Source organism: Manis pentadactyla, chromosome 13, assembly GCF_030020395.1.
Source record: "Manis pentadactyla isolate mManPen7 chromosome 13, mManPen7.hap1, whole genome shotgun sequence".
Classification (NCBI taxonomy): domain Eukaryota; kingdom Metazoa; phylum Chordata; class Mammalia; order Pholidota; family Manidae; genus Manis; species Manis pentadactyla.
In genome coordinates this window covers 22,128,028-22,149,445 of record NC_080031.1, presented here as the reverse complement: position 1 = coordinate 22,149,445, position 21,418 = coordinate 22,128,028, and the positions used below count along the sequence as shown (strand labels likewise).

Here is a 21,418-nt window from a genome sequence, read left to right as displayed (position 1 = left end):
AGTAAAGATCTTTGCGTGTGTTGGATGAAGTGGGGTGAGGTTCAGTAAGGGGATGGAAGCCAGAGACAGAAACCCCAGTTAAGAGATTATGTATAATACTTGACAAAAAGAATAACAGGGTCATGGGAATATAAAGAAAGTATATAAGGGCTACTATAAATATTTGTTGTCTTAATCCAACAACTATAATGTATACTTTTCAGTTATTTATTGCTATGTGCATGGCATAGTAGCAAGTGCTTTGCACATATGATTCCACTTAATACAGATTATCCTGTGTGGTTGCTATTATTTCATCCATTTTGAAGATAAGGAAACTCTCCAAAGTCTTACACTGATGATACTGACAATGATAATATCAACTGAACCTGAATACTTATTATGCTATAAGTGTTTTTGCAGGCATTTGCTGATTTAATCCCCACTACAAACCTTTGAGTGAGTACCACTATGGTTTTAATACAATTTTACACATTGTATAACAGAAGCATAGAGAACTGACAGATTCTGCCCAAGGTCAAGGGGCTAAGTAAGGGCAGAGCAAAAATCAGTTCAGATTATACTTGTTTTTTTCCCCAAAATTCTTACTCATGCCCTATACTATTATAAGAAGCAATATTGAACTAGTAATTTCTTTATATAACCAAAAAAATTATAATTACCTTATTAATACTTCAGAGGCAAGTGTACATGAAGCAATATCATCATAAAAATACATACACACATACACACACACACTTGCACATGCACAATTACAGGTTTGAACTCCCCTGAATCAAGTAAAATATAGTATTGAATTCACTGAAATGTCCTTTTATCCTGACTTTTCCCTCAGATGCAGTTTTTCCTACTCCAATCCTCCTCCAAACCAAAACATCTGCAAAATAGTAAAAATAACCACCACACTGGTCAAGTGTTTGGTTTGAAAATCTAAAAGGTCATAGTAGATTCCTGATTTTTTTCCATTTGCATCTTTTTTTATATGGGGTACATTTCTAGCACATTACATCCTTGTTTCCTAGTTTATAAAGTAAGCTTAATAACATCCACTTCACAGGTATTTTTAGAATTGATTAAGGAGATTAATATATGAACATATCCACCATAGTGCTGTAGACACACATGGGAATTGTATGTAGTTTTTAAACTGTGTATGCACCTAGGATATAACATAGAATTGACATTTAGAGTGATAACACAGGAAATATCCTGTGTAATAAGCTCAGGAAGAATCACCTCCAATTTTATTTTAAAGAAGGCATGTGAACTCAATTGTCCATAACTATTGTTACCAGAAATGTTTCTCCATTTGTGCTTTGAATAAACACCCAATAACTTATGTTATTTGTTATTCTTATATATGTATTTTCTGTGTGAGAAGTGTATTTACATTTTGTTTTCCTTCTAATAATTAATATTGATTATTAAAGAAGACTTCTCATAACAAAAGCATGGAGTCTGGTATTAGCAGTCAAGTTCCTACAATTTGCTTAATCTCCATGAGTTTGAAGTTTTTCACCTCTCAAATTAGGTGAATGATATTTACCAACTATTTTTTGAAGAATTAGGGTGAGGATGAAATATTCTATTACATATTTGAAAGGTGTAGAAACATAATGATTATATATATATATGAAGTAATATATATATAATATATTCATATATATATATGAAGCAGTGATTATATATACATATATATATATATATATATATATATATATATATATATATATATACACACATATATATGAAGTAAAAATCTTTGGGATGCATTAGCACCATTGAAAAACTTACCTTATGAACTTAGATGATCTGAATACTGGTTGAGCGTGTTTAGAAAAAATCCCATCTTTCAGCTGAGCTGTTCTTGGGTTAAGTAACTTTCAGTATGAAAGATACGACACACTCAGAAAAACACTATTATGATTATTCAACATCAAATCAACAGTTGCTAAGAAAGTGGTTTCATAAATCAAAACCTTTCCTTCTAGTTTAAAGTCTCAAAAATTTTCATAAAACCTTAGATTTGAATTTAGAATGAATTCATTTGGAACACTGTGGATAAATCATCTTCAATTATTGGCTCTGGTCCCTAGGCAAGAGGCAGAAAGTGTAAAAGAAATACATTGAAATGGGTCATTTCACACATGATTAATATTGCTTTGAGATGCGATCAACAGAAATATTTTCATCTTGCATTGCATGGATATTTAAAGAGGTTTTCATAAAGGACCTTACCTTGTAGTTGCTACTTCACCTCCCAGGAATTAATTATCCCCTCTGATAGAAAAACTTTGTCTTAGAACAGGTATTCTGGAGAGACATGTCTGAGAAAAACCCATTTTTTTATTTGAATGGAGAATTGTGTTCCCTGCACTTGGAACTTAAACATCTGTAAGTCCCCTTTGTCTGAACCTGAGTTTCTAAGAAAGCTGAATGTCATGTGAATAGCAAGGTGGCACAATTCCAGTGAGGGATCCTGTGATGCAGTTAACCTGTGGGCTCATGTCACAGAGAGAACTTCTCTCTTCTTATCATTATTAAGCCTTTTCTGGAAGCACACTGTAGATTTCCTGAGAGCTAGAGCCGTGAGAGCCCAAAATTAATTGTTACAAGTAGAGAAAACAATCAAGGAGATGGAAACTACAGAACAGGAACACATCAAAGCTGAGGAACAGAGAGAAAAAGAATCTCTAGGAATGAAAAGAATGATAATAGAGCTGTGTGACAACTCCTAATAAAAAAATGTAAGCATTTTAAGGGAACCAAAAGGAAAAGAGAGACAAAGGAGAAGAGAGTCACTTTGAGGAGATAACTGTTGAAAACTTCCTCAATCTAGAGAAGGAAATACAAACTCATGTCATGGAAGCTCAGAGAGTACCTAACAAAAGGAACCGAGGAAGACTACATCAAGAAATATAATAATTAAAATTACAAAGATTAAAAATAACGAGAGAGTACTGAAAGCAGCCAGAGAGAGAAAAAAAGATTACTTATAAGGGAAACCCCATCAGGCTATCAGCAGACTTCTCAGCAGAAATTTTACAGGCCAGAGGGAGTGGCATGAAATATTTAATGTATTGCAACAGAAGGACCTTAAACCAAGAATCCCCTACCCAGCAAGATAATCATTCATATTTGAAGCAGAGATTGAACATTTCCCAGATAAATGAAGGCTAAACTAATTTTCAACCACTAAACTAGCATTACAGGATATGTTAAATGAACTTCTGTAGATGGAAATGTTCCTAAGCTTAAATAATTTTCACCAATAAAAATAAAGCCACAGTAAACGAAGTAGACCAATTACTGACCAAGCAAGTACAAAATTAAAACCACCAAGCCAGGCCCCAAGCTCCATGAGCACAGAAACTTCCTTCCTGGGGACTTTGCCCTATGTATCTCTTCATATGGCTGTTAACTTGTATCCTTTACGGTATCTTTTATTAAACTGGTAAATGTTAAGTATTTTCCCTGATTTCTGAGAGCTGCTCTAGCAAATTTATTGAGTCTAATGGGGAGGTCATTGGAACCTCCAACCTGTAGCCAGTGATTCAGAAGCACAGGAAACAGCCTGGGGCTTATGACTGGTGTCTGGAGTGGGGGTGGAGGGCAGTCCTGCAGGATGGTGCCCTCGCGGGGAATCTGGTGCTGTCTCCAGGCACATGGCCTCAGAATTGAGTTGAGTTCTATGACACCCAGATGGTGTTTGAGAATTGTTTAGTGTTATGTGTGGGAACAAAACCTCCCACAACATACACACACTGGAATCGGACCCTGGAACCCAAATGGAGTTATACTGCTATTACTTCTGTGTATAATACTATTATTGTTGCATATGAAAGAATACGTTATAGACAGGCTCTTCAATAACTGGTGCTGGGAAAACTATACAGCTACATGTAAGAGAGTGAAACTGGATTACTGTCCAACTCCACATACAAAAGCAAACTTGCAGTGCATTAAATACCAGAATGTAAGACATGAAATCACAAAACTCTTAGAAGAAAGAATAGGTAAAAATCTCTTGAACAAAAGCATAAGCAATTTTTTCCTGGATACATGTCCTCAGGCTAGGGAAACAAAATAAAAAATGCACAAGTGGGACTACATAATACTAAAAAGCTTCTGTACAGCAAAGGACATTATCAGCAGAACACAAAAGCAACCTGCAGTATGGGAGAATATATTCATAAACAAATCATATGATAAGGGGTTACAATCCAAAATATATAAAGAACTCATAGGCCTCAACACCAAAAAAATGAAATAACCCTATTAAAAAATGATGGAGGACCTGAATAGACATTTCTACAAAGAAATACAGGTGGCCAACAGGCGCATAATAATGCTCCACATTGCTAATTATCAGGGAAATGCAAATCAAAACCACAGTGAGATACCATCTCACACAAGTTAGAATGGCCACTATCCAAAAGGCAAGAAATAAATGCTGGTAAGGATGTGGAGAAATGGGATCCCTCCTACACTTTTGATAGGAATGTAAGTTGGTGCAACCACTGTGGAAAGCAATATGAAGGTTCCTCAAAAAACTAAAAATAGAAATGCCATTTGACCCAGTAATTCCACTCCTAGGAATTTACCCAATGAAAACAAAATCCCTGATTCTAAAAGACATATGCACCCCTATGTTTATCACAGCACTATTTGCAATAGTCAAGATATGGAAAAACCTAGATGTATATCAATAGATGAACGGATAAAATAGAAGTGGTACATGGAATATTATTCAGGGATGAAAAAGAAATGCCATTCACAATGACATGGGTGGATTTAGAGGGTATTATGCTAAGTGTAATAAACCAGGCAGAGACAGACAGATACCACATGATTTCACTTATTTGTAGAATATAAATAAAAGCACAACAAAATGAAAAAAATAGCAGGAAACTCACAGACACTGAGAAGGGACTGGTTGCTACCATGTGGGAGGGGTTGGGGAGGGTGGGTGGGGAGGGTGAGGGGGATAAAAGGGCACAAATATTCTCAATTGTAATACATGTTAAGCATAAGAATGTAATGTATATACATGTGCCTATGTGTGTGATAACTGCCTGTGTGTGCATGGGATGGAAGATCTTGAGGACTTGTCAGGGAAATAGCCAACCTGCCAGGAAGAATGATATGCAACAAAACCATAAAACATTTTAGTATCATTTTTCTTTTTTCAACAGTCAGTAAGATGTTTGTGGCAAAAAAAAACTATGAGGTTATTATACAAAAGTCCACAAAAATATATCAAACAAAGATTGTTATCTACTGTTAGGTGTTCTTTCCAGGATTCACTTTCTACCCTGTGGCACATGCCTACTACCTGCAAAACTATCTGTCACATAACAATACAGAAGAACACGATAAACTATTTTGCTCAGCATGTGAGTGTGAACAGAGTATTTAATAAATATTTGTGGTTGTAAATGTGCAACTTAAGAAATTCTATTCACTTATAGGGAAATTACAGCTAATTTAAAAATGAGCCCCTAATAAATTGTTAAAGGGCTACCTTACTGTGGGTAAAATTGCAACACTTCCAGAATTTCTCTGCTGGCCTTAGTGCATCTCCATATCAAATAGATGTTTCCAAGGGGTAGAGAGTAGTCCAGATCCACATGAATAGGAAATTACAAGGGGGATCAAGGGCATATCTGGACTGGAGAAGTTGGGGTGGGGTCCCTTTTGCAGCTGGGTCACGAGAGACGTGGGTGAACAGAAGTGCAAGACTGCTTGTAAGCAATTAACGGGTTTATACCACTTTATTTCTCCCTTTGACTGATTTCAGTTTCAAATGTATTTTGCCCTGGGCTGGGAAAATATATTCCCCCTAGAGTCACACTTACCCTGCCAATAAACACTCATATTAGATAGACATCCTACTTAAGGTCTAGGACTGCCAGAAATCACAAGGCTATAAGTTTAGAAGTTTTGGATGGGGCCTTATGAAAAGACTGGCGGTCCAAACAAGCTGTGAGTGACAGGGCTTTCTAGGGGACTTCCTGTTCCGTCCACTCTCCTTGTACTTCACCCTGACCTCAACCCTGTATCTGTCTCTAGGCATCCACTGGGGCAGGGTGGGGGGGGCTGATCTAGCACTACTAGACTTTTCTCGTATTTTATTCATACCTAAGATAGGCTCAAGTTTATGGTGTGACATAGCCTAGGTATTTCAAAGAAATCTTTTTTTCCTTTTTATTGTGAAAGGATTTCCCCCATCCTGTTAATCAACACATGTAAGACCTAATATGTTTATCTTTGTGTGCATGTTTGTGTGTGTGTGTGTGAGAGAGAGAGAGAGAAAGATCTTTTAAGTTCTACTCTTTTAGTAAATTTCAATTCTATGATAGTTATATCAAATACAGTCACCGTATTATACATTAGATCCTCAGACTTTATTCACCTTATAGCTGAAAATTGATAACTTTTTCCAACCTTTCCCTATTCCTCCTACCTTCCAGCCTCTGACAATCCACTTTCTACTTAGTATTTACATGAAATTGACTTTCATTTTTAATTATTAAGATATCATTCCTAATGAGACAGGGACCCTAGGCTTAGAAAGAGTAGGGTGAAGGCCTCTGGATAAAATAAAGCAAGATATTCAATTGCAGGATTTGCTCTGGCCTGCTGGGGGGCCAGCTTGTTCTTCTGACTTTACTCGGGTGCTGCTTCTCTTCCTCCAGCCCTAGTGCAGTGATTTGCCACCTGGGCAATTTAACCAGCAAGCCCAAAACAAAGAGGAAGGATTCCATCTTGAAAATAAGGCTGCATTTTAAAACCCAATTTGTTAAAAACTAACTTTATCATACTCTTTAACGAACAGACAATAACTCAGCCCACCTTGGGAGCAAGGCATGCAGCCTTGAGTGAAAGGCTCCTAGCCCAGGAAGCTGCTATCTGGGGAGGAAATCAGAGCACTAAATTTCTTGTAAATAAACAAGAAGACTAATAAGAAACTTAATAATGTCTCTTTGAAGATAAACATTTTGGGGCCACTTAGCAGGTGTACATTCCTAGCACTTTGCCTCTCAACTGCCTATAAAACCCCTAGACAAGGCACCACCCTGGGACTCTCTTGCGCCCTCTTGGCATGAGCAGGAGCTCTGTCCTCTTGCTTTATCTGTAAATAAAAGCCTCTGCCTTGCTCCCTAGCTTGAGTGTTTGCGAAGTTCATTCTTTGACTCTTCAAACAAGAATCCTGGCATCACTAAGTGACACAATATGTCACTTAGCATTATGCCCTGAGGATCTATCCATATTGTCAAAAATGGCAGTATTTCCTTCTTTCTCATGGCTGAATATACATATATCACATAGTACATGTATCTCAAGTATCGCTTACACTTGCTGATTCATCTGAAAATGCACACAGCAGTCTTTATTTCACTTTCAGATAGTTTTACTGTCAAATGAGTTATATTCTGAATTGGGTCCATCATAAGGAAAACTAGACTACCTGCTAAACACATCAGAAGACGTTGGAGATATGATAAGAAAGATAATAACTTTCTTAAATAAGGACTCAACATTTCAATCCACTGCCACATTAGAGCCACAGTGATTAGAATATGTTCTCAGATCCAGGAGGTCCTGGGGGGATAGTATGTGACCATGCCTTAGGGTACATTAGGAAGGCCTGGCTATGACAGACTAGCTGTGTGATGTTGAACATAGTCCACATGACTTTCCTACTTGATTCCTTGGTATATATCCTATATGTGCTTCTGATACTTGATTTTGGTACTAAGATTTTAAAGAACTTAAGTACCTTGTCTAGAGACATCAGGCAGTGTGACCAGTAAGAGGTTCTATCCAAGCTTTCTGAGTTTCCAGTTTCGGGTTTTTTTAAACTATACTGCCTACCTGTCCATTAGCAGCAGTAAAGTTCTGTTCTTAATAGTAACATGAAGAAGCAGCACAGGTATTTGGTTCCCCCTTCAGCTGGGTCACCTATTGACAGGGAAATGGAGCTGGGGACGCTAGTGAGTTTTGCAAGTATGGGCTTTCCTGAACCTTGTTCCTGAAGGACAAGGGTGTGCCCTGACTTCACTTTCTCCTTAGAAAGAAACAATGAACTTAGGGGCCCCTTTTGCCTGAAAACTGGCCTGGCTTCATTTACTAGACAACCTTGAACTTGGCCAGTGTCAGTCTACCCCTACTTGTGCAAGGTTTTCACTTTGGATTGCCAAGCACTGTTTCTTTGCTCCCAAATTCTTTAACTTTCTTTAATGTTCTACTTTCACTAATCATTCAGTTCTTTTTTTTTTTTTATTTTTATTTTTTTTATTTTTATTATTGAAGGGTAGTTGACAACAGTATTGCATTACATTAGTTTCAGGTGTACAACACAGTGACTCAACATTTATATACATGATAATTCTAGGTACCAGGTATCACCATACCAGGTTGTTACAATATTTTGACTATATTCCTTATGCTATACATTACATTTCGGTTACTTATTTATTTTACAATTGGAAGTGTGTTTATATATATATATATATATATATATATATATATATATATATATATATGTATATATATATTTTGTGAGGGCATCTCTCATATTTATTGATCAAATAGTTGTTAACCACAATAAATTTCTGTATAGGGGGGTCAAACTCAATGCACAATCATTAATCCACCCCAAGCCTAATTTTCGTCAGTCTCCAATCTTCTGATGCATAACGAACAAATTCTTACATGGAGCACAAATTCTTACATAGTGAATAAGTTACATGGTGAACAGTGCAAGGGCAGTCATCACAGAAGCTTTCGGTTTTGTTCATGCATTATGAACTATACACAGTCAGTTCAAATATGAATATTCATTTGATTTTTAAACTTGATTTATATGTGGATACCACATTTCTCTATTATTATTATTTTTAATAAAATGCTGAAGTAGGTAGATACGAGATAAAGGTAGAAAACAGAGTTTAGTGTTGTAAGAGAGCAAATGTAGATGATCAGGTGTGTGCCTGTAGACTATGTGTTAATCCGAGCTAGACGAGGGCAATAAACATCCATGTATGCAGACGATTTCTCTCAGAACATGAGGGGGGAGGTTCTAAGCCTCACCTCTGCTGCTCCCCATTTTCTCACCACATGGCCCCCTGCGACTGTGCCTGTCTTAGGTTGTTCCTCCCTTGAGGAATCTTACCCGTCTCTGGCTAACCAGTCATCTTCCAGGGCCATACAGGGAAATGTTAAGTTGGTAAGTGAGAGAGAAGCCTTATTGTTTGAAAAGGTTAGCTTTTTACTTCTTTGCATATTTATGCCCTGTGGCTTCTATGCCCAGCATTTGTCTTGAGGTGTCTTTACCACTTGGAAGAATTATGATACTCGGTAAATTCGACATGTGGTACGAGTTCTATTTAAAGGTTGTGATTAGGTAGGAAGAAGAAAAGCTATAGAAGTAGCAGGCAGAAGAAAACCTGGGAAGATTGATTATTTCTTTGACATATCTTCTTGTAGAGTAACTTCAGCATGGATAGGTTTTAAACTACTAATTAAATTGTGCACACACATTAACATAATAGGAATATAGTTACCTAACCAAATCATACCTGTAATTACCAGCCATCTCCAGTGAAACCAAGAAAACCAGTTAGGCACCTTAGGCATTTGTGAAAACTTATCTATGATATGGTGGATATTGTCCCACTGAACTTAAACAGTCTGAGAGAATTCAGATAAACTAGAACAACCCATTCCTGGGGACTGTTCATATCCCATATGTTCTTTTAACAGTAAATAGTCTGTGGTTGTAAGATTTTGGAGTGCTACAATTTGCACTTCTCCTAATTCTTGGTTGAGTTCCAACAGTATAGATCCAGTCAAATTTGTTGTTTTACTGTATGCACAGGCCAGCTTAGATATCTCCTTCATCCTTCCCATGGGAAGTCCAGGAACTGGTGGGATGAGTGCATCTACACCTGTGGCAGTGCGTGGATCTTTGTTGGGTTTTTTTTTTTGCTGATCATCTTCTGTCATGAGTCTTCCGAGAATGCTGATGTTGAAAGTTCTTTTTCATATCGTATCTTAGTTCATTTTCGAGGTAGCCAAACCAAGCTTTGATCCTCTGCATAAACACAAACAGACCCTTTGAATACAATTTTATATGCCCTTTATACCATTGTGTAGAACACATTGGAGGTCACCACACAGAAACTGATTTTCTTTTTTCTTTTTTTTTTATCATTAATGTACACTTACATGACGAATACTTTGTTTACTAGGCTCTCCACTATACCAGGTCCCCCCTGTAAACCCCTTTACAGTCACTGTCCATCAGCATAGCAAAATATTGTAGAATCACTACTTGTCTTCTCTCTGTTGTACAGCCCTCCCCTTTCTCCGACCCACCTATGGATGCTAATCTTAATACCCCCCTTTTTCTCCCACCCCTTATCCCTCCCTACCCACCCACCCTCCCCAGTCCTTTTCCCTTTGGTACCTGTTAGTCCATTCTTGAGTTCTGTGATTCTGTTGCTGTTTTGTTCCTTCAGTTTTTCCTTTGTTCTTATATTCCACAGATGAGTGAAATCATTTGGTATTTCTCTTTCTCTGCTTGGCTTATTTCACTGAGCATAATACCCTCCAGCTCCATCCATGTTGCTGCAAATGGTTGGATTTGCCCTTTTCTTATGGCTGAGTAGTATTCCATTGTGTATATGTACCACATCTTCTTTATCCATTCATCTATCGATGGACATTTAGGTTCCTTCCAATTCTTGGCTATTGTAAATAGTGCTGCGATAAACAGAGGGGTACACTGGTCTTTCTCATACTTGATTGCTGCATTCTTAGGGTAAATTCCTAGGAGTGCAATTCCTGGGTCGAATGGTATGTCTGTTTTGAGCATTTTGTTGTACCTCCATACTGCTTTCCACAATGGTTGAACAAGTTTACATTCCCACAAGCAGTGTAGGAGGGTTCCCCTTTCTCCACAGCCTCGCCAACATTTGTTGTTGTCTGTCTTTTGGATGGCAGCCATCCTTACTGGTGTGAGGTGATACCTCATTGTAGTTTTAATTTGCATTTCCCTGATAATTAGCGATGTGCAGCATCTTTTCATGTGTCTGTTGGCCATCTGTATTTCTTTTTTGGAGAACTGTCTGTTCCGTTCCTTTGCCCATTTTTTAATTGGGTTATTTGTTTTTTGTTTGTTGAGGCGTGTGAGCTCTTTATATATTCTGGACGTCAAGCCTTTAACGGATGTGTCATTTTCAAATATATTCTCCCATACTGTAGGGATCCTTTTTATTCTATTGATGGTGTCTTTTGCTGTACAGAAGCTTTTCAGCTTAATATAGTCCCACTTGTTCATTTTTGCTGTTGTTTTCCTTGCCCGGGGAGATATGTTCAAGAAGAGGTCACTCATGTTTATGTCTAAGAGGTTCGTGCCTATGTTTTCTTCCAAGAGTTTAATGGTTTCGTGACTTACATTCAGGTCTTTGATCCATTTTGAGTTTACTTTTGTATATGGGGTTAGACAATGGTCCAGTTTCATTCTCCTACATGTAGCTGTCCAGTTTTGCCAGCACCATCTGTTGAAGAGACTGTCATTTCGCCATTGTATGTCCATGGCTCCTTTATCAAATATTAACTGGCCATATATGTCTGGGTTAATGTCTGGATTGTCTAGTCTGTTCCATTGGTCTGTGGCTCTGTTCTTGTGCCAGTACCAAATTGTCTTGATAACTATGGCTTTATAATAGAGCTTGAAGTTGGGGAGTGAGATCCCCCCTACTTTATTCTTCTTTCTCAGGATTGCTTTGGCTATTCGGGGTCTTTGGTGGTTCCATATGAATTTTTGAATTATTTGATCCAGTTCATTGAAGAATGTTGCTGGTAGTTTCATAGGGATTGCATCAAATCTGTATATTGCTTTGGGCAGGATGGCCATTTTGACGATATTAATTCTTCCTAGCCATGAGCATGGGATGCGTTTCCATCTGTTAGTGTCCCCTTTAATTTCTTTTAAGGGTGACTTGTAGTTTTCAGAATATAAGTCTTTCACTTCTTTGGTTAGGTTTATTCCTAGGTATTTTATTTTTTTTGATGCAATTGTGAATGGAGTTGTTTTCCTGATTTCTCTTTCTGTTGGTTCATTTTTGGTATATAGGAAAGCCACAGATTTCTGTGTGTTGATTTTGTATCCTGCAACTTTGCTGTATTCCGATATCAGTTCTAGTAGTTCTGGGGTGGAGTCTTTAGGGTTTTTTATGTACAGTATCATGTCATCTGCAAATAGTGACAGTTTGACTTCTTCTTTGCCAATCTGGATTACTTGTATTTTTTTGTTTTGTCTGATTGCCGTGGCTAGGACCTCCAGTACTATGTTAAATAACAGTGGGGAGAGTGGGCATCCCTGTCTAGTTCCCGATCTCAGAGGAAATGCTTTCAGCTTCTCGCTATTCAATATAATGTTGGCTGTGGGTTTTTCATAGATGGCCTTTATTATGTTGAGTTACTTGCCCTCTATTCCCATGTTGCTGAGAGTTTTTATCATGAATGGATGTTGAACTGTGTTAAATGCTCTTTCAGCATCTATGGAGATGGTCAGGTGGTTTTTGTGTTTCTTTTTGTTGATGTGGTGGATGATATTGATGGACTTTCGAATGTTGTGCCATCCTTGCATCCCTGGGATGGGGATGAATCCCACTTGGTCATGGTGTATGATGGTTTTGATGTATTTTTGAATTCGGTTTGCTAAAATTTTGTTGAGTATTTTTGCATCTACGTTCATCAGGGATATTGGTCTGTAGTTTTCTTTTTTGGTGGTGTCTTTGCCTGGTTTTGGTATTAGGGTGATGTTAGCTTCATAGAATGAGTTTGGGAGTATCCCCTCCTCTTCTATTTCTTGGAAAACTTTAAGGAGAATGGGTATTATGTCTTCTCTGTATGTCTGATAAAATTCCGAGGTAAATCCATCTGGCCCGGGGGTTTTGTTCTTTGGTAGTTTTTTGATTACCGATTCAATTTTGTTGCTGGTAATTGGTCTGTTTAGATTTTCTGTTTCTTTTTGGGTCAGTCTTGTAAGGTTGTATTTTTCTAGGAAGTTGTCCATTTCTCCTAGGTTTCCCAGCTTGTTAGCATATAGGTTTTCATAGTAGTCTTTAATAATTCTTTGTATTTCTGCGGGGTCCATCGTGATTTTTCCTTTCTCATTTCTGATACTGTTGATTTGTGTTGACTCTCTTTTCCTCTTAATAAGTCTGGCTAGAGGCTTATCTATTTTGTTTATTTTCTCGAAGAACCAGCTCTTGGTTTCATTGATTTTTGCTAATGTTTTATTCTTCTCAATTTTATTTATTTCTTCTCTGATCTTTATTATGTCCCTCCTTCTGCTGACCTTAGGCCTCATTTGTTCTTCTTTTTCCAATTTCGATAGTTGTGACATTAGACCGTTCATTTGGGATTGCTCTTCCTTTTTTAAATATGCTTGGATTGCTATATACTTTCCTCTTAAGACTGCTTTTGCTGTGTCCCACAGAAGTTGGGGCTTAGTGTTGTTGTTGTCATTTGTTTCCATATATTGCTGGATCTCCATTTTGATTTGGTCATTGATCCATTGATTATTTAGGAGCGTGTTGTTTAGCCTCCATGTGTTTGTGAGCCTTTTTGCTTTCTTTGAACAGTTTATTTCTAGTTTAATGCCTTTGTGGTCAGAAAAGTTGGTTGGTAGGGTTTCAATCTTTTGGAATTTACTGAGGCTCTTTTTGTGTCCTAGTATGTGGTCTATTCTGGAGAATGTTCCATGTGCACTTGAGAAGAATCTGTATCCTGTTGCTTTTGGATGTAGAGTTCTGTAGATGTCTATTAGGTCAATCTGTTCTAGTGTGTTGTTCAGTGCCTCTGTGTCCTTACTTATTTTCTTTCTGGTGGATCTGTCCTTTGGAGTGAGTGGTGTGTTGAAGTCTCCTAGAATGAATGCATTGCATTCTATTTCCTCCTTTAGTTCTATTAATATTTGTTTCAGGTATGTTGGTGCTCCTGTATTGGGTGCATATATATTTATAATGGTTATATCCTCTTGATGGACTGAGCCCTTTATCATTATGTAATGTCCTTCTTTATCTTTTGTTACTTTCTTTATTTTGAAGTCTGTTTTGTCTGATACCAGAATTGCAACACCTGCTTTCTTCTCTCTGTTGTTTGCTTGAAATATCTTTTTCCATCCCTTGACTTTAAGTCTGTGCGCGTCTTTGGGTTTGAGGTGAGTCTCTTGTAAGCAGCATATGGATGGATCTTGCTTTTTTATCCATTCTGTTACTCTGTGTCTTTTGATTGGTGCATTCAGTCCATTTACATTTAGGGTGATTATTGAAAGGTATGAATTTATTGCCATTGCAGGCTTTAAGTTTGTGGTTACCAAAGGTTTAGGGTTAGCTTCTTTACTATCTTACTGTCTAACTTAACTCGCTTGTTGAGCTATTATAAACACAGTCTGATGATTCTTTATTTCTCTCCCTTCTTATTCCTCCTCCTCCATTCTTCATATGTTGGGTGTTTTGTTGTGTGCTCTTTTTAGGAGTGCTCCCATCTAGAGCAGTCCCTGTAGGATGCCCTGTAGAGGTGGTTTGTGGGAGGCAAATTCCCTCAACTTTTGCTTGTCTGGGAATTGTTTAATCCCTCCTTCATATTTAAATGATATTCGTGCTGGATACAGTAGTCTTGGTTCGAGGCCCTTCTGTTTCATTGCATTAAGTATATCATGCCATTCTCTTCTGGCCTGTAGGGTTTCTGTTGAGAAGTCTGATGATAGCCTGATGGGTTTTCCTTTGTAGGTAACCTTTTTTTTCTCTCTGGCTGCCTGTAATACTTTGTCCTTGTCTTTGATCTTTGCCATTTTAATTATTATGTGTCTTGGTGTTGCCCTCCTTGGATCCCTTGTCATGGCAGTTCTGTGTACCTCTGTGGTTTTGAGAGGCCATTTCTTCCCCTAGTTTCAGGAAATTTTCAGCAATTATTTCTTCAAAGACATTTTCTATCCCCTCTTCTCTCTCTACTTCTTCTGGAATACCTATGATTCTTATATTGTTCCTTTTCGTTTGATCACTCAGCTCTCTTAAAATTCTTTCATTCCTGGAGATCCTTTTATCTCTCTCTGCATCAGCTTCTCTGCGTTCCTGTTCTCTGTTTTCTAGTCCATTAATGGTCTCTTGCATCTCGTCCATTCTGTTTTGAAGTCCTTCCAGAGCTTGTTTTATTTCTGAATTCTCCTTCCTTAGTTCTTGCATATTTCTCTGCATGTCCATCAGCATGGTTATGACTTTTGTTTTGAATTCTTTTTCAGGAAGACTGGCTAAATCTATCTCCCCAGATTCCTTCTCAGGGGAAGATGTAGCAGATGCCGAAGCTGTCTGGGTTAGTCTTGTCTGGATCATATTTTTTTGCCTTTTCATGTTGACAGGTGCTATTGACTGTCAGCTGGGAGGGCCAAAATTTTCACTTGCTACTGGCCTTTCTTTACTGGGACAACTGCGACCCCTAGTGGCTTGTGTTGGGTAATTGCGTGTAGAGTGGGTCTTTGTGTCTTGCCTGGCCGGAAGGGAGGAATTTCCCTTTCTGTGGGCGGAATTTTTCTCAGGCTGCTTCTCTGCTTTCGCAGCGCCCGTTGGGGTAATGGATGGGGGGGCTGTTGGACTGTTTGCCTCCGTGAGGGGTCTCAGAGCTGTTGCCCAGGGGGTTAGTGCACCCGGTTTTCCCTGTAATTTCCAGCTGCTGTACTGTGACCTGGGTTGTTTCCGTCAAGCTGTTAAGTCCCTGTCCCTTTAAGGCTTTCAAAAAGCCCCCGCTTTTCTTTGTCACAGGGGCATCAGCTTCGGCACCCGCTCAGGGGTCTTACTCCCTGTACCCCCAGTATCCAGGGCCCCCTGGGCATGTACTGTGTCTGCGCTCTGGCCCGGATGGCTGGGGCTGGGTGTTCGGCAGTCCTGGGCTCCGTCTCCCTCCCGCTCTGCCTATTGTTCTCCCGCCGGGAGCTGGGGGGAGGGGCGCTCGGGTCCCGCCGGGCCGGGGCTTGTGTCTCACCCCTTTCACCAGTTGCTGGGTTCTCGCTGGTGTAGCTGCAGTCTGGCCACTCTCCTGCGTCTTCTGGTCTCTCTTTTAGGGCTAGTTGTGTTTGTTGTATTTTCAAAAGTATATATGTTTTTGGGAGGAGATTCCCACTGTCCTACTCACGCCGCCATGTTGGCTCCGCCTCTAATCATTCAGTTCTAAACCTACAAACTGTGATGAATTTGTGAGATGCCATGTATAATGATTATCGTATACCATAATTACACCTAAAACATAAGGAACGGCACAAACCATATGTTTTCTTTTCCTCCAACTGCAAAAGCTTTGTTACTCTGTTGGGACTTTCTTGAGGGCTCCTTCTTTGCTTACAATCAGTTGCTGCTGCTTGTTGTCCACACAAATGTGCTTTCCCCAGGATCTTCATTCAGTTCAGGGACAACCAAACTATAATTCAGCTCTGAATGTAACTTGAGAAGTTATACACAGAACTTCCTGACTTTTGTATGTAGTCTTCTGGCACTTAGACTCTGCATGCAGAGTGCCTAACATGTTTCAATTAATCTAATCTCAACAAAAGTCTGTCAGTCAATTCAGTGGAGAAAGTATAGTCTTTGCAACAAATCGTAGTGGAAATATTAGAAATCTATATGTGCTTTAAAAAAATTATAAAATAAAAACTCTTTCATCTATAAATCACAACTTGTACCAATTTATTCAAAATGCATCTTAGACATATATGTAAAAATGTTAAACGATAAGACATTCAGAGTAAAATATAGGAGAAAATGTATGTAACCTGAGATTAGGGAAAAAAAACATTCTAAATGGTAAAGAAAATGTGGTTCATAAAAAATATTATAAAGTAAAACTACGCAGCAGAAATAGTACATGATCACAGATGAATTCAAGAGTTGGGGACGTAAATATAACACTCACATCTGACTCTAAGGGGTGTCCTTGTGTATGTTGGTGCAGGGAGGATATTAAAGATATGACCTACTGTCTCCTCCTGTAGATTGATGCCAGCTACCTTGAGAAAATTTTGATCGATGCTGGGTGTAAGGTTGAAGTGGATAAGCTGTAAAACACGGGGCTTTGATGTCCTTTATTCTGAAAAACTAGAATCTTTCATGTACTCAGTGTTATTCCACTTTCAAAGCCTGGAAGCAAGCACGAAAATTAGAATGCTCATTTTCTTGCTTCTGTTGCTTAATGGATATTTGAGCTATTTATTTAACTTCTAGAACCTTCTGTGCTCTTTTCTGGATAGAAGACCTGATAATATTTATGTCAACATATACATTATTTATGTGAATTAAACAATATAATGAACTTAAACCACCCAACAATTTCAATTTTGCTTATTATTTTCTGAAGTAGTTTGATCCAAAAAAGACTAGATATTATAAAATTTGAATTCCTGATTTTCTTTGCATGAGGAAACTTTAAAGGTATGGATGTGTATGTGATAGAGAGAATAACTGAACATCAGTGTGTGCAGATGAGGCTGAGCCTAAGCAACTGTGAATATTCAGGGACAGGAGAAAGCACCGACTGGTAAATGGGATCACAGGTGTGATGTACTTTGAGTGCTTCCTTCCTCTGAAGTTTCCGTATCTTTTTATGTGTCCTCCATGCCAAGTTTATAAGGAAAAGAATGTTTATCCATTTATCCTTCCTTTCCTTTGTGTCCCATTCCCCAATCATCTATGCCAGCAATGGTAACCTCCCCCCAACTATGATTTGCACGTCATTGATTGTATTGATTTACCTACCCCACCCTCAGGACCTTAATGATGCCCATGTAGGACTGTAAACACCCACCTTTGGATCTCCTTGTCCTGCCTCAGCTCAGCATTTCCTGAGTGCTGACCCAATACTATCAGAGTCTGCATCAGCTCCTCTCCTACTTTTCAGAAATATGAAGAGCACAGAGAAGTCAGAGTTTACAGAACTTCTTTGATGATAGATTCTTGAGCCTCCAGGTAAAAAGTGCCAATTTTTTCTAATAGGCAAATATGGAAAGTAAACCCCAGGAGCAGCCAGCGCAGTATTGTGGTTAGTGACTTAGCCACATCTGGCCAAGGTCCCACTTAGAAATGCCTCTGGGAATATAATTAGAGCTTCCAAAGACCTATTAATTCTTGTGTTGTCACCTAAGTTTATATTGTGTTCTATTGAATTAAAAGTTCTCTTTAGGCATAGCCATAAAATAGATGTTCCCTAGGACCTAATTACTTATGCTGGCTTTTACAGGAATTTAAAGTACCATTTGTTTGTTTTTTTGGTCTGAGGTATTACTTAGATGTTAAATTGGCACTAAAAATTCCTAGCCTGCTTTTCTGAGATGAAGATGTACCATTGTGTTGCTCATAGTTTTCTATTTGAAGTCCAGTTCTCTTGCAAACCTGTAGAAGGTTGGTAAACATGAAACTTTCATGTGAAAATGAGATTTCCAAAATAATAGCAAAAAATATATTGTCTTTGAAAGCTCATTTGTAATTCTTTGCATTTCATTCCATATTTTGGTACAACAGGCTAACTGACAGATACCTGAAGGTGGAGTACTTCCTGATGCAGCCTGAAGCTCCCCTGACAGCCACTGAGACCCGATGGTTAGTAATGACCCAAGTCTCCTTGTTTCGGAAGTGTCCCATCAACCATGTGCTTGGCTAATTGTGAGTTCTTTGTATTATTCTATATACTTACATTATTGAAGCTGTAACTTTTCTTGCAGGGTATGACAGTTTGATAACCGTAAAAAATGTTTTAGCAACTTGATTGTTATTGTTCATGATGCGTTATCAAAACCGAAAGTTTCTGTGATATGACTGCCCTTGCAATGTTCACCATGTAAGAACTTATTCACTATGTAAGAACTTGTTCACCATGTAAGAACTTGTTCGTTATGCTTCAGAAGATTGGGGACTGTTGAGAATTAGGATTGGAGTTGATTAATGATTGTGCATTGAGTTCCCTATACAGAATTTTATTGTTGTTAACAACCATTTGATCAATAAATATGAGAGATGTCCTCTCAAAAAAAAAATGTTTTAGCAGACTTCAGTGTTAATAGTGCATTACTTACAAGCAAAAGTAAGAGTTTTTACTTTAAGAAAGTAGAGTTAAATAAAGCATTTTGAAGTTGTCAGTGAATTTCCTTGTGTCCAAGTTTCATGCTTATATATAATATTCCATATTATTATTAAGAAAAGATCAGTTTATGCTTGATATTTTCAGTAACCAAGAGTTCCTATATTTCAAAATAACTGCCATTCTAAAATAGACTAGTTTCATCTGCTTCAACTAAGGTAAGTTTTTAGCAAGCTGCATATTCTGTTACACTCTGAGGAAATTTCAGTATGTGATGAAAATTTTATTTAAACATAAGAGTTCTGATATTTGTGCAGACAGCATAACCCAAAAGGCAGGCATGATTTTTATTCAGTGCTGCCAAATAAAGTAACTGAGTATATTTTTGCAGTGAAAAAAAGAAAATTAGACTAGTGATTATTTTAAGAAACACCCTAAGATAACAGCCATTATTAAGTTAACAGATTTTCACTAACAAACTGCTGAAATGCAAGGTTACCTGATCACACTTATTAAATTCATGGTATGAGTATTTTATCTAATTTTTCCACTGGGTTGGTTGTATATTTTTGTTGTTTAGCTATTCACTTAAAAGGTAAGACTGTGAAAGGAAAATCTGTTTTAGGACCCACATATGTCATTGGAACATTTCACATTTCTTCCTGTATCCCTCATTCGATTTTTGAAATATGTAATGATATCTTTGCTATATTGAGGAGGAAAATGAGTATTATAGAGATTAAACAATTTGCTCAAGGATCTCATTGGTCAGTTTCTTTGACATTCCTGAACATTTCTACCTCTTTCTGTGTTGACACTGATCAAGATTAATAAAATAATATATATAATAAAAAAGCATTTAATTCAATAAATCAAGCATTATTAATGTAAAGATTTCATTCTCTCAATCTACTTTGTAGTAAATATTATATCACTGCATTCATAGCATTAATTTTTCACCAAATTTATGTTTTATTCTTTCAGATACATAACTCATTTTTGTGTCACATACAGCAAACACAAATACATGGAAAACCATAGAAATATCTCAGAATTCATCCTTTTGGAACTTTCTTATAACCAGAACATACAAATATTTAGCTTAGTGCTCTTCTTATTCTGTTACATGGCTCTCTTGGAAGGAAACCTTCTGATCCTTGTCTCCATCCAATGCAGTCCTCTTTTTCACCAACCAATGTACTACTTCCTCCTTCACTTAGCCTCAATAGACATCTGCTATACTTCTACTGTGACACCAAAATTAATTGCTGACCTTCTAGTGGAAAGAAAAACCATCTCCTATGGTAACTGCATGTTACAGGTCCTTACCATGCACTTCTTTGGCGGTACCGAGTTCTTCATCCTTACGTCCATGGCCTTTGATTGTTACGTTGCCATCTGCAGACCTCTCCACTACATGACCATCACGAGCAGGACAAGGTGCAACCTGCTGATCTTAGCTGCTTGGGGTGGTGGGGCTCTTCATGCCTTTCCTCTGTTTTCTACAGCAGTTGGGCTGCCCTTCTGTGGTCCTAATGAGATTGATCACTACTTTTGTGATATTTTTCCTCTGCTGAAAGTTGCCTGCACCAACACCTACATCTCCGGTGTTCTCGTGATTGCGTTTTCAGGTGTGGTTGCCTTAGTAACCTTTGTTGTCTTATTTGTTTCTTATGGCATTATATTGTTCACTCTAAGAAACCTCTCGGCTGAGGGAAGACGCAAAGCTTTCTCTACCTGTTGGTCTCATATCACTGTGGTCATCTTATTTTTCGGGCCTGCCATTTTTATCTACCTTAGACCTCCTACTACTTTTCCTGAGGACAAAATACTTGCACTGTTTTACACCATCATTGCTCCTATGTTCAATCCCTTAATCTACACACTGAGAAATACAGAGATGAAAAACACTATGAGAAAAGTCTGGTGTCAAACATTATATTCCAAGGGAGCACACAATTAATATGAGAAGGCTTATTGGCTAAGCAACTTCATGAAAGAAGAGGGATAAATGTGAATGAAAAAGCCAGGAACTATCTCATAGATTATATCCACCAACACTACCCTGAATGGAATAAAAGAGAGATATAGGACTATAGATTAAAGTAAAAACTAAAAAAATACTAACCTTTGCATACAAAAACTAACTGCAAACTAAGTTTATTTTGTGGGTTATACAAAGGGTTATCTATGTGAAAGAACAAATAGGCCACAAAAAAAAATACGACATTTTTATACTAATCAATAAATTGTAAAGGGAAAATTTTTAATTAAATCTTTG

At 37.9% G+C, this 21,418-nt stretch overlaps 1 protein-coding gene across 1 annotated transcript; it reads left to right on the top strand.

Annotated features, from left to right (window-relative positions):
- The first annotated feature begins 20,164 nt into the window (after window positions 1-20,164).
- On the top strand, window positions 20,165-21,100 carry LOC118923542 (olfactory receptor 4P4-like). Its single transcript, XM_036907488.2, has one exon. It carries the CDS (start codon window positions 20,165-20,167, stop codon window positions 21,098-21,100), a length of 936 nt encoding a protein of 311 aa, XP_036763383.2.
- The last annotated feature ends 318 nt before the right edge of the window (window positions 21,101-21,418 follow it).